General features: G+C 37.8%; 1 protein-coding gene across 3 annotated transcripts; it reads left to right on the top strand.

The window, feature by feature from the left end:
• Positions 1-9580: 9580 nt before the first annotated feature.
• Positions 9581-12751, top strand: LOC114552060 (uncharacterized). 3 transcript variants are annotated; one of them, XM_028572764.1, is made up of 8 exons: positions 9581-9719; positions 9870-9959; positions 10113-10190; positions 10395-10455; positions 10866-10904; positions 10990-11177; positions 11668-11852; positions 12004-12751. In XM_028572764.1, the coding sequence occupies exons 1-8, from the start codon at positions 9593-9595 to the stop codon at positions 12415-12417; spliced, it is 1182 nt and encodes a 393-aa protein (XP_028428565.1). In that variant the 5' UTR covers positions 9581-9592; the 3' UTR covers positions 12418-12751. The 3 variants fall into 3 exon arrangements, with proteins under 3 accessions (XP_028428565.1, XP_028428567.1, XP_028428566.1); XM_028572766.1 differs by lacking the exon at positions 10113-10190; XM_028572765.1 differs by lacking the exon at positions 10866-10904.
• Positions 12752-15273: the final 2522 nt, after the last annotated feature.

The raw sequence follows: 15273 nt of genomic DNA, 5'->3' as shown, positions 1-15273 counted from the left end.
CTGCAGTGACTCTGAGGACCCCCAGTTGAAGATCTCTGTTCTAGAATATATCTGGAGTCCAATGGGAACACTGTGTTCTGACCTGTTTTACTTGGTGGTTTTGTCCTTTGGCCGGGAGTGTGTGAATGACTACATTGAAGCCACAGAGTCTGGAAATATGTTTAGGATCCAGTTCAGGATATGGGGATTGCCCATCAGGTCTGGTAGTCTTACAGTAAGCTCAGTTAAGACTTTGCTTCACTACTTGCTAAGCAGGCAAGTGTATATTGCGTGTGTATGTCTGTGTGTGTGTGTGTGTGTAAGACTGTGAAGGTTTAAGACTGTAATTTAAAGATAGATAGATAGACTTTTATTGATCCCATGATTGGGAAATTTCAGTGCCACAGCAGCAAAATATCAGACACACAGCACACATACAGAATATACAATAAATAATAAATAGGACAGAATACAAGAACAAATATTCGAAAATAAAGATAAAAAAATTTGAATTAATGTATAAATGTATATACAAGTTGGGAATAGAAATGTACAACTACTTAAATAGTATTTATCAAGATGTAAGTAAAACCTATGTATGTGCAAGTTGCACTATAGTGTAGCATTGTATCTTAATATGTCATTATACATATATGAAACACAGCTGTCAACATTCAACATGAACTTGTATCAAACCTGCAGTACACAGTTTTGTCCACACAGAGCTCTTTGTCTAAGTCAGAGAAATTAATAAGAAACACAAGGATCATTAAATATTACACACTGTGTTGGAATATCAAAACAGATTTACATGAAGGGATCACAAATCAAATGTTTCTGTTACTGTTCAACTACGTACATGAATTCATTTGGCAGATGCTTTCTTCTAAAGCAACAAAGCATAATAGCAAATCAGTTCTTTTGTTTATATGCTACCTTTGGATACTTTTCCCCAAGTACAGTACACTGAAGCACATTGTATCCACCAAAAAAAAAGAATATATGGCAGGCCTGCCTATGTGGTCTCAGAGAATCACAATCTGGTTATGGCACAATAGCGACGTCACATTTGTTAATTTACCATTAAAAGCGGTCTCTTGTCATTAAGTAATAACAGAATAGCAATAAGAAATGGATCATGCTAGCCAAATAATTTGGTGGTAATTGAAATAGATTTAGAAGTAGCCTATTAAGGATGCATTCACCTCATACTTCTCCCTCTACATGAAGACATATTAGCTGCTTTTAACAATCTGAAGTATGTATACCGGTGTTAATGGGACTTTGTATTGGATCAGAACATCATTCTGTGGTACCGGTGTTCTGACGATCTATGCTGCCTTGTCGAAAAATGCTACCGTAGCGTAAATCGATAGTAGAGTCTATTGAGTCGCGCTGCCCTATCAAAATGTGCTTCCTTATGTGATATATTTGCCTGCATATTTCCAAATGTGCAGGCAGGCTGAATCCCATAGAGGTATAACTCTAACAGTATTGACATCTTATGTTTATTTGGGAATATTTTGATACTCCATTATATCTTTATTGAATATTTCAGTGGTAGCATATTCTGATAGACAAATATACCCTATCAAATAATGCTCCCCCAACAGAATCATTATATATTGCACCACTACTCACTCCATGTGCACTGTCAGGAGATAAGGAGCATATTTTGATATTCTATTAAATTATATTTATTGAATATTTCAGTGGTAGCGTATTCTGATAGACAAATATACCCTATCAAAAGGTACAATGAATACATTATTTATTAGATATTACTCTATTAACCACAGTATCGGCCGTATGTCCGACCGCAAGGTTGCATAGATTTATGGGCGGGGAATCAGACCATGCTTGTGGGTCGTGCGCATGCGCAGAACCGCTAAGTAGCACATCTTGATAGGTAGCATAAATCGACAGAACACCGGATGTTAACTAACGGTACGGTACGGTGACATCAAAGACCATTTAACAAAGAAATCCAAGTCATGTCGGGGCTCATTAAGGACTAAACATGTCATACATTAGTTAGTTATTACTTAACTCCACGTGGATGCTATCATGTGTGGTGTTATACAGCTAACGTTACAGTAACCAGCAAGTTAGCTAACGTTATTTCATCGTTAATATCTAGCTATTTCATTAGTTACACAAACACCTATTTAATTGATTAGAAAGCAATCAACTGGTTGTCATCTCGCACACGTTGGTTTGTGTACAGTCCGTCAACGAATCATGTCGTAGTGATGCCGCAGACGCTACGAACATTGGTTCCGGAGCGCAAGTCTAAAACTAACAAACAATGAATTAAAAACAAATAGCTTATTGTTCTCAGTTGCCCCCCCAAATCGATCATCAATTGATTATTGTGCTGCATTGGATAAACGATGAAGAAAAACAGATTTACATAGATCAACCTAATTATGTTTAATTTGTGTTTTAGCGCCATTGTGTGGTAAAGGAAGGGCGAGAGCAATCAAAGATCGTGTATGAGTAAGAGGTTAGCTAACACGTTTTACGGAACTTGTAGTCTAGTTGAAGGCTGTTTCCTTTGGGATTTCTTGGAGTTTTCAAAGGATGTTTACATAAATAGGCTATAACTATCAAACTATTACAGGATTTCTTTTTTGAAAACTACACAAAAATAACGCTTGCGGGATTGAAACGCACCACCTGACTGACGTGCTCTAGTCTAGGATGTTTGACGGGTCTCTTGACATATGGGCAGAGTGAAAGCTCAGCAAATTACCCAGGATTCTTCGCTTCACCGTGAGCTCACCTGCAGCTGTTTAAAACATGGAGGAGAGGGAAAGAACAGGGTGGTATTTCAGAAAGCAGGTTTAGTGAAAACTCTGAGTTTGTTAACCCTGAGATAAGGGAAACTCTGGGTTTTCTGTTTCAGAAAGAGAGGTAACTTCACCTAACCTGGTCGGGAGCAGGTTTTCTTCAAGAAACCTCGAGTTTCTCTCAGTCTCCTCCCTCTGACACAGCACTCTCTCATCTCCTCATTCATTCATTCATTCAGTTTGGTTTGTTATTGGCATGAATTAAAAAAAAATGATGTTGGTTTATTAACCATGTTAGGCAGACTATACAGCGTTTCATTTCTCAAAACATGGCATTTCCTTTTGTCAATGATCCCGTTGATGAAGAAGCTGTTGGCCTATTACTTCGCAGGGTTTTACGTCGGGAGATGATATTGAAACCGCGACATTTTAATTTTTAGATAACTTCCTATTTGAGCGGTTTTTCTTCCCAGTCGATCAGTTATGTAGGCCTAGTCTACATAACCTTATCATCCTCATATCACTAACGTCACCCATATGCTCTTACATCCCAGCAGATTATTTGGGTCGCATTACGTTTTTTTGCAAGGCTAGTACTTTTTCGTCCGCAGTGTTGCACCTAAATGAAATAGATTATAGGTTCAATACCATTTCACCAGTAATATCAGGCTATAGCCTACTTATGATTAAATATGATATACACTATATTGGAATATACGCATTTACTCTTGCAGCAATTTTCTCCCACGCAAATTCTCTCTCTTTTGCAGCAGCCGCTGTGTTTTTTCTTTTTTTAACTCGCTGTTTGTGCGCAAGAGTATTACTGCCGACCCGTTTGTTTGTGGTTGTTACCATGGTGAATCGTAAAAATCATGGCTCCATTCATGCTGCCTTTTTATTGTGGTGGTGAACCTACTCTGAGTGGATTGAACCAACTCATATCAGCTGTTCTGGAACCGAAAACTCAAGAGTTTCCATCTCAGGGTTAGACTCCGAGTTTGTTAATGATGCAGATTTGCTCAATTAGCAGGATTTGTGACTCCAACAGCACTATCCATGAATAGATGATACCACTTTATCTGAGCTGATCCCGGGTCAGACCCAGACAGGCTCCACAGCTGGAGCTGCAAACACTTTGGGCTGTAAATGTTTCAGGATGATAGGGGATGCTAGAGGAGAACTCAGCTGGTCAGTGATCATGTTCACACGTTCATACCACAACTGTAGCTCTATTAAAGATTTTCTGTCAACTAGAGTTAGGGTTACCAACAGTATGAAACACTCCTCACTTCCTGTCTCCTAAATGGGCGTTATGTCTAATTACTCAACTAAAAGTCATACTTCTCATCAGGAACATTAGTTTTGTCAGGGCGATGTGAACGTTAGCTTCTCTGTGTTGCCAGATCTTGTTCCTGAGACAGAAACAGGTCGGGAAACAGTACGTTTTCTCCTGATTTTAGAGTCAGAATGTTCTGAAGATATGTGGTCTGTAAAGAATGGCTCCAATATTTATTTTGGTGAAAATGGAGTGAAATAATCTCATCTGTGTTCTCATTCTCCTGTTGGCAAGTTTATTTATAAAGCACCTTCTCATACACAGGGGTTATTCAAAGTGCTTTACAGGTAAAAAATACAATGCAAGGACAGATGCTTTTCATAAAGTTACAATAACAAAGTGTAAAACCTAAAAATAATGAGTGACTGTAAAACAGACTAACTAAAAGCTCTGGAAAAGAGAACAGCCTTATGTTAGTTCTAAAGTAGTTCCAGTTGGTGCATGTCTTAGAAGCTGATTCCAGCAGTGGGCACCCGCTTCGAATGTTATCATTGGATTGAATGGGCGTTATCCGTGGTTATCAGCCTCATAGATATGGGTCAGTAGGGGCCTGCTGCGCCTACTGGTAGGCTCAGAGGGCTGTTATCATCCATTCGCATGGTTAATCACGGATAAATACACGAGAAGACTCCAGATCCAATCCCGGAGCAATCCAGGTCTCCGCTAACCGGAAGTCTGTTGGATAACGGCATATGTATACACAGGTAAGACCATTAAAATGAGAGCCTTTAAACTGTGATTATTTAGTCAATAAGCGAAAACAATACAGAATTTTTTTTTTATGATGGCGTGACATTAATGTTGACATGAGAACGTTATGGTATACGTGCAGTTAAGTGTCCCAAATTCCCCATACAACGTCCTTAATTAACTATGAACCTGCTAAACCACCTGTGCTACCATAATCTTAACCATAACCATTACCATAACTTGTCTCAAATAAGACCCTCTTCATTTGGGACACTCAGTTTTTTGAACATAATTTGGGACACTAAACTGCACGTAAGTCGAACGTTATTCTATTATTAGCCTACTTGCTTTAAGTTAGCATAAATGTTACTAATTATCTAGCATGTTTTGTTTTAGTAAATGACCCCATTAGCTTGAAATTAAGTAATTTTCCACAATGTACACAGTGTAAATAGTAAGGCCTATTGCATATATCGTGTAGCGTGACATTAGTGTTGACATGAGATAATTTTTGCAATTGCGTTAGCTAACGTTATTGTATTATTAGCCTACATTCGTTACGTTAGCATAAAACGTTACTAATTAGCATGTTTTGTTTTAGTAAATGTCCCCATTAGCTTGAAAGTAAGTAGTTTTCCACACTGTTCACAATGTAAATAGTAAGGCCTATTGCATGTAGCTGCTCATTAACGCTTCAATGACGCTATACCATACGCCTATTGAGTGAAATAAAAATAAATAATAATAGTACCCAAAAGCACACTCTTTGTGCTTATCTATCTATCTATCTATCTATCTATCTATCTATCTATTTATCTATCTATCTATCTATCACATATTCCTCATTCCAGCTAGGAGTGCACTTTACATTATTAAATAATAAATAATTGCCAAATATTTTGATTTCAGATATGGGAAAAGCTATTAAGAGTGCACGCTTCAGGAGCGTTAAGATTAAGGTGGTGAGGAGGTGTATCACTGGCCGTGCAAAGGTTTCTTACCTTAGTCAAGGTCTTCCCCAACCCAGCACCAAACAGACCCATCCTTCAGACCCTTCCACATCTGTTACACCTCAGGTTGAATCTGATGATGTGGCACCTAGTTCATGTTCTGAGACTGCATACAGTAAGGCAAAGAAGAGAGAGAGATTCATGCCTGGGATGCAGTCAAGGATGACCTGCTTAAGGTGTCATTTGAATGTTCAGCACCAATCACTACGCAGTGTGTTGTCTGCCTAGAAGATGCTGATTATAGGTGCATTGAGTGCAGCACAACTGCAGTCTTTTTGTGAGGCTTGTCTGAAGAGGACTCACAGAAATTCACTGCACCTACCTGATAAGTGGAATGTAAGAATAATAGCATGCAGTCATACATACAGATATAACTAACTCAAAGTAATTTTAAATTGTTATGGTAATATTTTAGCACTATGTTGTATAAATTATTTGTGTCTTCAGTCTGTTGTTTTAAAAACTTTCCTAGAGCTATGAATCTTTCTTACAGAATGCCTACTATGAGCCGTTTTCCCTGGGGTTATTCCTATACTTACCTGAAGGCCATAGCACCCATGCTGTGTACATGAAGGACATGAAAGTAATTATCAGCACAGGTTTGTCATTTTACATTGAAAAAATGTGTATGTAATGTATTTAATTTTAAAGTTGAGGAATCCAGTCCTATTAAATGTGGAGTAATGTATGTGTCTCTATAGTAGTACTTTGTTATGTTTTTATTTTATTTCCCTCTTTTTATTTGGCAGGACAGCTCTGCACCGTCACTGTCAATATGTGTGTGTGTGAACCAGAAGCCTGCACTCTGCTACGGTATGGGCTCTGGCCAGCAACAGCCGACAAGCCCCAGACAGCCTTTTCCATCCCTCTGCTAGAGCTTTTTGTTTGTCTGTCACTCGAGTGTCAGGTTTCTGTTGAGGGTTTTTGCAACACCCTACGCTGGAAAAACAACCTTACACTTGCAGAGGTAAGTCAGTTTGCAGAGGTCAGTTAGAAGTCATGTTTGTGAAGTGAAGATTTTAGTTACTTTCATGGAAGACTGACCAGTCCGCATAGATGTGACAATTGGACCTTTTACTTTGATTGTACTGCATCATTATTATTTATGGAACTGTCTAGGATTATATAGTTACATGCAAAGTTATTATTGATATTTTTCTATAAAAATAATGTCTTACCATCACCTTGGACTTTATTTAGGAAGTGTAATTGTATGAAAAGTAAAGGTTTTCACTGATGTGAAAATGCTGCTTATACTGTAGGTTAACGCACTCTACAGAGCCCTGGTGGGAGAATCCATATCCCAGTTTAGGCATTACCACTTTCGACAAAGAAGTTTGGTAGATGTTTGCCCACACTTAGATGATGGGACCACATGCCCAGCATGTCCAAAGGTTGGTTGTAGTTGGTGGCATGGTTATTGTTTGATTAACTATATTTGCCATTTTTATGACCTTTTGGCATTCAATTTATATCGCAAAATCAGTTAATTGTTGTATAAGGTATTATAATAAAATAGTGACAATATTAGTATGAGCGTATCAACCAGGTGTTCTCTGGTACAACCTGCATTTATGAAGGCTGTATGACATTAACCAGGATTACTGTAAATGTTTGTTTCCCAGGCAGATGGAGATATGATAGTGACATTGGATGCCAACTTTGGCCTTGTGCGGAAGCAAAGCTCAGGGACAAGTGTGGTTGAGCCATTTCATGGAACCCGCATGTTTGTTGATGAAAAGGATGTAGAGGAATACCTTCTTTCACATCCTGACGGCTCAAAGCCTAACGAGGTTAGTCACAGTTGCAGAATACTGTATTAGGACTGAAAAATCTGAGTCCATGAAATGTTAAATGTAACTCCTGGAAGAAGACCATTATTCTGCTCATAAATCTAATAGTTCCTTAAATCTTTAGGACTGCAGTAACTTCAAGGCTGGCAATGTTCTGAGGTCCCAACAACAAGCAAAGAAACTTGATGTTACTGGAGTGTTTGGAGCTTCCTGTCGTCATGAAATGCCGCTAATGTTTGTCAACATGAGCCAAGGAGAAAGGCAAGTAGTGACATTTATGACTATTGACTAGGGCTGGGCGATATGGCTGAAAACTGTATCACGATATAAGTGTTTCATATCGGTCGATATTGATAATTATTGATATTTTTTTATGACCTATTTAAAATAAGGACCAGGAGCGCGGCTAAGGTGGTAAAACAAGTTTGTGGTATTACCGGTGTTGGTGGAGACGACGGTCTGATGACATTGGTCTGTCTACGGTCAGAATTATAAAATCCCCAAAAACTGCCATACTGACTTTGTTTTATCAACAATTTCCTCGCTCACTGCGGCACTCACTTTCCACTTATCACTCCACGCCAGTTCTGTTATTGAAGAACACGAGACAGTGATGTGGCGCAACCAAACTTGATACTGTTACATGATTAGCTGTTACAGTGTCACTCCCTACATTGCTAGGTTACCAGAGAGTGAGGGCCTTTGTTCATGCAGCCAAACTTGCTTCACAACCTCTGGTTTCTTCTGATGAAGAAAAACAAGTTATGAAACGTTTTATCGGCCGCATTTTCTATTGATATTGATTACGTGTCTATTGCGAGACATATTGTTATCGTTTTATCGCCCAGCCCTACTATTAACTCAGTCAATATTCAATGCGTAGGATAACATGAACCTAACATAAGCCATTTGGTCTACAGTTGCAGCCTTCGAAGGCTGCAGACTTTGAATTGGGAAACAGCTTATACATTTTTTTTCAATCCCCAAATATGAATCTCATGGAATGTATATGGGAGATTTCAAAATATTGCAAAATTTAAACCTTGCCACCATTCTAATTTTCATTTTATTTATATGTTTGTATGATTTTGAGTGTCCTTATTAAGTCTTCACTTTTCCTCAGTATGAAGTGTTTGATTATTCACATTTTTGTGTTGAAATAGATTAGCCTATCCTCTGTATATCATTGATGAGCTTCTTCGAAGACGTGAGGACAAGAACATACACCTCAGAGTAGTCTATGACATTGCCTGTGTTGTTGCCTCACATATGCGTGTAAGTACTTTTTTTTTTTTTTGTGTAAAACTGAATTATTGATTCGATTAAAGACCTTGACTATTTAACTCAAAATTATGCCATACTGTGTTCAATTAGAAATCCGGGGAGGGCATACCACAAAACATCTCCTTGGCCGTACCAGCTTTTCACATTTATGGACACAAATTGCCCTGCCAGGTAAATTCATAATTTGCTCTCTTTTTGGCCTCCATTTTTAATGTCTATCCACTGTACACCTGAGATAAGTACAAATGCCTTAAAGTAATCTTTATTCTAACATTTCCCCACCTAGTGTTTGACTTGTTTCAGAGATGCACTTTTTAGTGATATATTGGAAACCGCTTACAGTGTTCATATCTCTCAGGTCAAGTTAATAACTGTAAGTTGATTGTTATAAGCAAATTTGTTTTATTTTTGTTTATTTTTATGCTGATTAACATCTAATTTCTATAATTATTACATTAATATAAAGTAATGAAATGGACAGTTTTGCTACTGATTTAAAATAACATAAACTGTATCAGGGCCCTCTCCTGCCCCAAGCCCTTCAAGTCTGAAAGGTCAGGGTGTAACCATGATCACGATAAGCAGTTTCCACTGTAGTAGGATAATGCTTAGTGCCAGTGCATGTGATATTCTAAGACTTTGCTTTAATCACAGATCAAGTACAGCACCAGGCGGCTTGAAGGGTTTGTGCTCACAGATGGGGAAGGAATGGAAAGGCTGTGGTCTTTCCTCCGAAGATTTGCCAGAGTCACAAAGGAGATGACTCCATCTCACCGCCTTGACCTGCTGACTGATGCCCTTTTACATTATGGACGGAGGAAATCAACTGACCTGGGTTTGTCCACTGCTGTATAACCTGTCTAAATTTGTTGTTCAGTGTTACCACTGTGCCAAGTTGTTTAATGTCTAAACATTTGATATATTTTGGAGTTAAGCTGATCACACACAAATTGGTAAGCATAAGTACATTAAACTTTCTTTACAGAGGTCCAGCTCCTGCAAAGATTAGACAGAGCAGAGAAAATATCAATTCTCGCTGAAGAAGACATCTCATCTGTCATCAGAGAGGCACCAGGTAAACCCTGCACATAAGAAGCAGTCAACAATAGTTGTGAATGGAAGAATTTTAGATTCCATTTACAAGCGCATTTTGTGAGTATGTAGCAATGACGGTTTTCTTTTTTTTTTTTTTCATTGTCTTGTTTCCTGTTATTTTGTTGTTGCCTAGTGTTGGTTTCTGAGCGAGACATGGAGAGATGGAAGAAAAGGGAGATCGAACTAGCCCAACAGAAACAGAAACCAATACGTATGCAACTGAAGTGAATGTGTGAATGTCTTTAATATTGTACTAAGGTCATGAATATTATTAACAAAGACTATTGCAAATATGTTATACTTACCTTTCCATGTACAGTAATGAAATACAATCCTGTAAACTGTGAGGGTAAAGAAGTAACATGAAATTAAGCGCTTTATTATAGCAGTAGTAATGTCTTTATCTGTTCTCCAGACACTGTCTGTAGATGGAAAAGGGACTACATCACCAAGCTGATTCAGTTCTACAAGTTCAAGTAAGACTTCAATGTGTTGATGTAAGACTATATAGTAATTACACCCATCTTTAAGTAACCTACTGATGTGCTTCAACATGGAAGACTAGGTGTAATTACATAGCTATGAGTGAGACAATAACAGCATATTTTTTAGGGAACTCTTCCAACGTTTTTATTAATTACCTATAGGCCCACCTATAAGCAGCTCAACTCATAATATGTTGGATTCATTTTAAGACCCCCCACACCGCATTGACTCTGAAGACCCCCTGTTGAAGATTCCTGTTATAAATGAAAAGTTGCTATAATGCTGCAGTACCACCAAGGCCTTCCTTATAACTTCTACAGTGTTTGGTCAGGTGTACCACAGTAATGATTTCTGGTAGGTAACTACTGAATTCTTGTGCTGTACTTCTTGTAATGTATAGATCTGGAACTCGTGAGTTGTACATGGAGGATGGAACAGAGTAAGTAGGCTGTATCTGTCTGTTGCTGTTCTCTGATCAAGTGTCTAAATAACATTTAATAATATTTACTTGATGACCATTGTAGAATTGAGAACTCTCTGCTGAACATTGAAACAAAACACCGCATTGGGAGAAGATGGAAAGAATCTGATTTAGACTTCCAGTCTACCCTTAAAGATGTTGACAGTGACCTCAGAGGCCAACTTATATGCAAGGCAAGAACTGAATCAAGGGAGAGAGCAGTCCTCCTCCATCTGAAAAGAAAATATCCAGGTAAAGTGCTGTGGATAAGTTAGGGCTGGGCAATATGGAGAAAATCAAATATCACGATATTTTTGACCAAAATATCGATACCACAACGATAGTGTCGTGTTAACTATTGATGCTTTCACAGAATATTTACACAATGAGATTTTAGATAAATGATAAAATATAATATATGATAAATAATCATCAGTAATGTGGATATAACGAATAAGTGGGTAAAGGCAAATAATAGAACAGTCTGGTAAGTTCAGAAAATGACATCACTTTACTGTAATGCAGCCTTTAAAACCAGGAAAAGACAACACTTATGCCATTTTATGATATTACGATATCCAAAATCTAAGACAATATAATATTGATATATTGCCCACCTCTAGGATAAGTAGATAAAATAAGTAGATAGAATTTTAAGACTTGAATTTTAACTTTTCAAAGGACCATAATACAAGCTAATTAATTCATTTCTTTGCATGTGTGTTTTCTAACTTTGTTTCAGATGGGCAGGGCATTGCCATTAGACTGTCCAAGCAGGTAGCCAACTCCAACAAGCGACTGAGACAAGCAATCAAGGAATACAACCGTATTCAGTGGCCACCGCAGATGAGCATCTTCCCTGCAACAATTGATTTTCAGGAAGCATGCGATCCCTCTTGGCCTGTCTACTTCTGCTCTGATGAAACTGTAAGTCTAGTTACCTAAACCTAGTAACCACACTGCAATCACTCTAGTAACCATCTGACAACCGCTTAGTAACCACAACTACCTGGCAATCATTTTCATCAACCACCTGCTAACATGAGATAGCACTTTGTTTCCTTATGTCTTCTACTAGATTGAAGAAGATGATGTTTCAAGGAGTCTGAAAAGGCGTGGAATTGATGCCTTACATATGAGGACACGGGCAGCTGAGGAAAAGCACATGCTTTACCAGGAAATGAGAACTGTAACTGAACACCTCAATCAGCAGCATGCCTTTCTGTGCTCTGCCATCAATGACACAGAGCAGCCTGGTGCAAAAGCTGCTCTAATCCAACGTCTCAAACAGCTGGAAAGAAAGCTACATCATGCCACTGTGATGTTTCACCAACATGTACCAGACATTGTTCCTGCAACATGTAGTTATGTCGTCCCAGAAACCCCCTACCTGTCTCAGGACCTCCCCATGTCAAGCATACAGACACTGGTATACGATGATGATGATGATGATGATGATGATGATGATGATGATGATAATGACAGCAACTAGCACTGTAAGCACTCATAACTAGGGCTGGTTTGCTGCTTCCTGGTTTTTAATGAATAGTTTGAGCAGGCTTGTATGCTTTGCTATTTATCATTCAAAATGTCTCCTTAATTCAGCGCTAACCAAAATTCAACAAACTGACAGTTTAGGTTCTGTGTGTTTTCATTGTAACTGATCAGGATCTAATTGATGCTGTGTTGCTGATTAGTTGATTAGTCTAACTGCAAAAAAATCCATGTTTGTTTTTCTTGAGCTCTGAACAGTCCTGCCAATGTGAACCAAAAAAAATATTGAAACAAGCTGTTTTTGGACAATAAATAAACACTTTTTTGTCGAAGCTGCTGTCTAAGTAACTTTTAAAGCGTTGTTGTACTCAATGTATAGCCAGCTTTGGTGTTTTGAATGATTACACTTAACACTTAACCATAATATTGTATCTGTACAGTATGTTTTTCTAAGAAGGATACTTAAATAAAGTTTTTTTCAATCTTTGGTAGCAGAAGGTTTTCGGAAGTACATTGAAAAAACAACACTACCCACAATGTTACGCGTAACAGCAACGTCTCTGATTGTCCAATCTCGCTGTTACCATAGAAACGTTTACCCAGCAAAAATACGAACGGCTACCTTTGCCTTTTCCATAGATATATATGCCTTTTCTTGCCGTTTTCAAAATGTTTTTTTTTTTTTTTATTAAATGGTTTATGCTCACTATTCATCTGTAGCTGGTTGTCATGGTTACAGGCTTAAAACTTTCTATCAGCTATTTTCGAATGGGGAAAAACACTTCCGGAAGCAGAGCCATTCAAAAAGTGGGTAGTCAATGTTGAGCTCTATATTTCTGAAATAAACCAACATATACATTTTTTTCTTAACATAGAACATCTAGATGCTGTGTAATTACTAATTCGGATTTACTAGATATTTGAAATATTCAGTAGATATATCTTTTCAGAACCCTAGTTTACAACCCTAATTTGCAAACCAGAAGAACTACAACTGTAGTGCTGATTTGTATCAAGCTACATGGCGTGGCTACAGGGAGTTGTAGTTTTTAAAACATTACAGTTTTTCTTAGAATTGGAGGTTGTAAATATTGAGATGAGAGTAGAGTGAGGGGTTTAGGTGTATAGTAAACGCATCTATGTAATCATATTTCAAATATGTAATTGTTAAATTGGTTAAAATTAATTAAATTACATTTTAACAGTATTTGACACCACCCCAGTTGTTGACTATAATGACTTGATAGATGAGGCCAATAGCTTTTTATAACACTTGGTCCCATGTCTCTAACCCCTTTTGTTACTGAATTACAAGCATTTAAACATGCACCAGAGGGATGTTTCAAAGGGCGGTCATTCAAAGCAGGAGCCATGAAGAATCTTTATACTAACATATGTTACTCTCCAGGACAAGACCTTTCCAACAATGTATTTGGTTCAACTCTACAACAAAGTTTTAATTTTCTCATTTCACAGACACAAGCCAGCAGGTGCACTCTTTCAGAGAGCACTTTCAAGGCTTAATATATAAAATGAAGTTTTTGTTTGTTTGTTTGTTTCTGACTGTGTAAAAATATTTAACACACACACACACACACACACACACACACACACACACACACACACACACACACACACACACACACACACACACACACACAGTTTATTTCTGTTTGGGACACACATGGCATAGGCTATTATGTTAATGCTGCTATTAGGGTTGTAAATCAAACGTGTATTATTAGTGTTATTCAAAACCAAGAGGACACATAGTGTAGCCCTAGGCCCTGTTCTATTCTCTGTAGGCTATTCCTCCATTGAAATTTTTTATTTTGAGCTTTACAAAAGGCAAATATTTAGTTTTTCTCTTAACATTTTCCTCCTTCCAACACCCTGTCACTGTGAGCAACTAAATGCTTCAGCTATGTTTGGCAAATCTAGCATAGCCTATTTAGCCTACTGTAAAATCCAACCAGATGGTAGGCCTACTTAATGTAGAAATTGTTTTATGTTTCAAGAACGCTGATTTAATATTAAGTAGCATATCCCCAGCGACATATTCTTTTAAGTATACAATCAAATGACATAAATAAAATTTTACAATCACAGGTTATTAAACGTCTTTTCTTAATAGAGATATAGTCTAGTGGCATTTGGATGTGGGTTGCGGCCGACCGGCGGCAATTTGAAACGGAATGGAGCCCATCCACGGCGGACAGCTCTAACCATGATTCGAACGCGCCCCTAGCCTTCCGCTATCCAAACTGACGTAATAAAATGTACTTCTCAGAATCGATGGATAATAATTAAAACGGATATCCTTAACATAAACACGTCATATTGTTGAGTTGTCACGGACACTTTCATATTTTCTCTAAAACGTTAGAAAGAAAAGCTTAACACGTGACAGTAAAGAATACTTGTGAGCGGAAGTACGTCATGCAAGCCATGATGCAAGCTAGCTGGTTTCAGCCTCTATGGTTTCAGCCTCAGCTAAAGAAGCGTCCATAGCAACCAATGAAAACAATGGTTGTCTTGTGCTAGCTGTTGGGTTGTGTTGTGTAGTGTACTTACGTTTCTGTATCTTTATCTTATGTTTTTTTTTTTTTTTTTTTTGCTTGTAGCTTTTCTTCTTCTATCTTGTTGATGTATCAATTGTACTTTTCATATTTTCTTTTGATACTTAATGTCATGCTGCACATTTGAAAATCCAACCATTATTTTTTAATTTATTTTTAAATTAGAAATAAAGTGTAGTCTTCCAACTGTATGCCCACGTTTTCACAAGTTTACTAATCCCTTTGACATAAACCCTCTTTTCAGTATCAATTTTGCAAAATACCTACTAGTGACA

This window comes from Perca flavescens, unplaced genomic scaffold, assembly GCF_004354835.1.
Source record: "Perca flavescens isolate YP-PL-M2 unplaced genomic scaffold, PFLA_1.0 EPR50_1.1_unplaced_scaf_63, whole genome shotgun sequence".
Lineage (NCBI taxonomy): Eukaryota > Metazoa > Chordata > Actinopteri > Perciformes > Percidae > Perca > Perca flavescens.
Note: the sequence above shows the minus strand (reverse complement) of the source record. Positions and strands in the feature narration are given on the sequence as shown.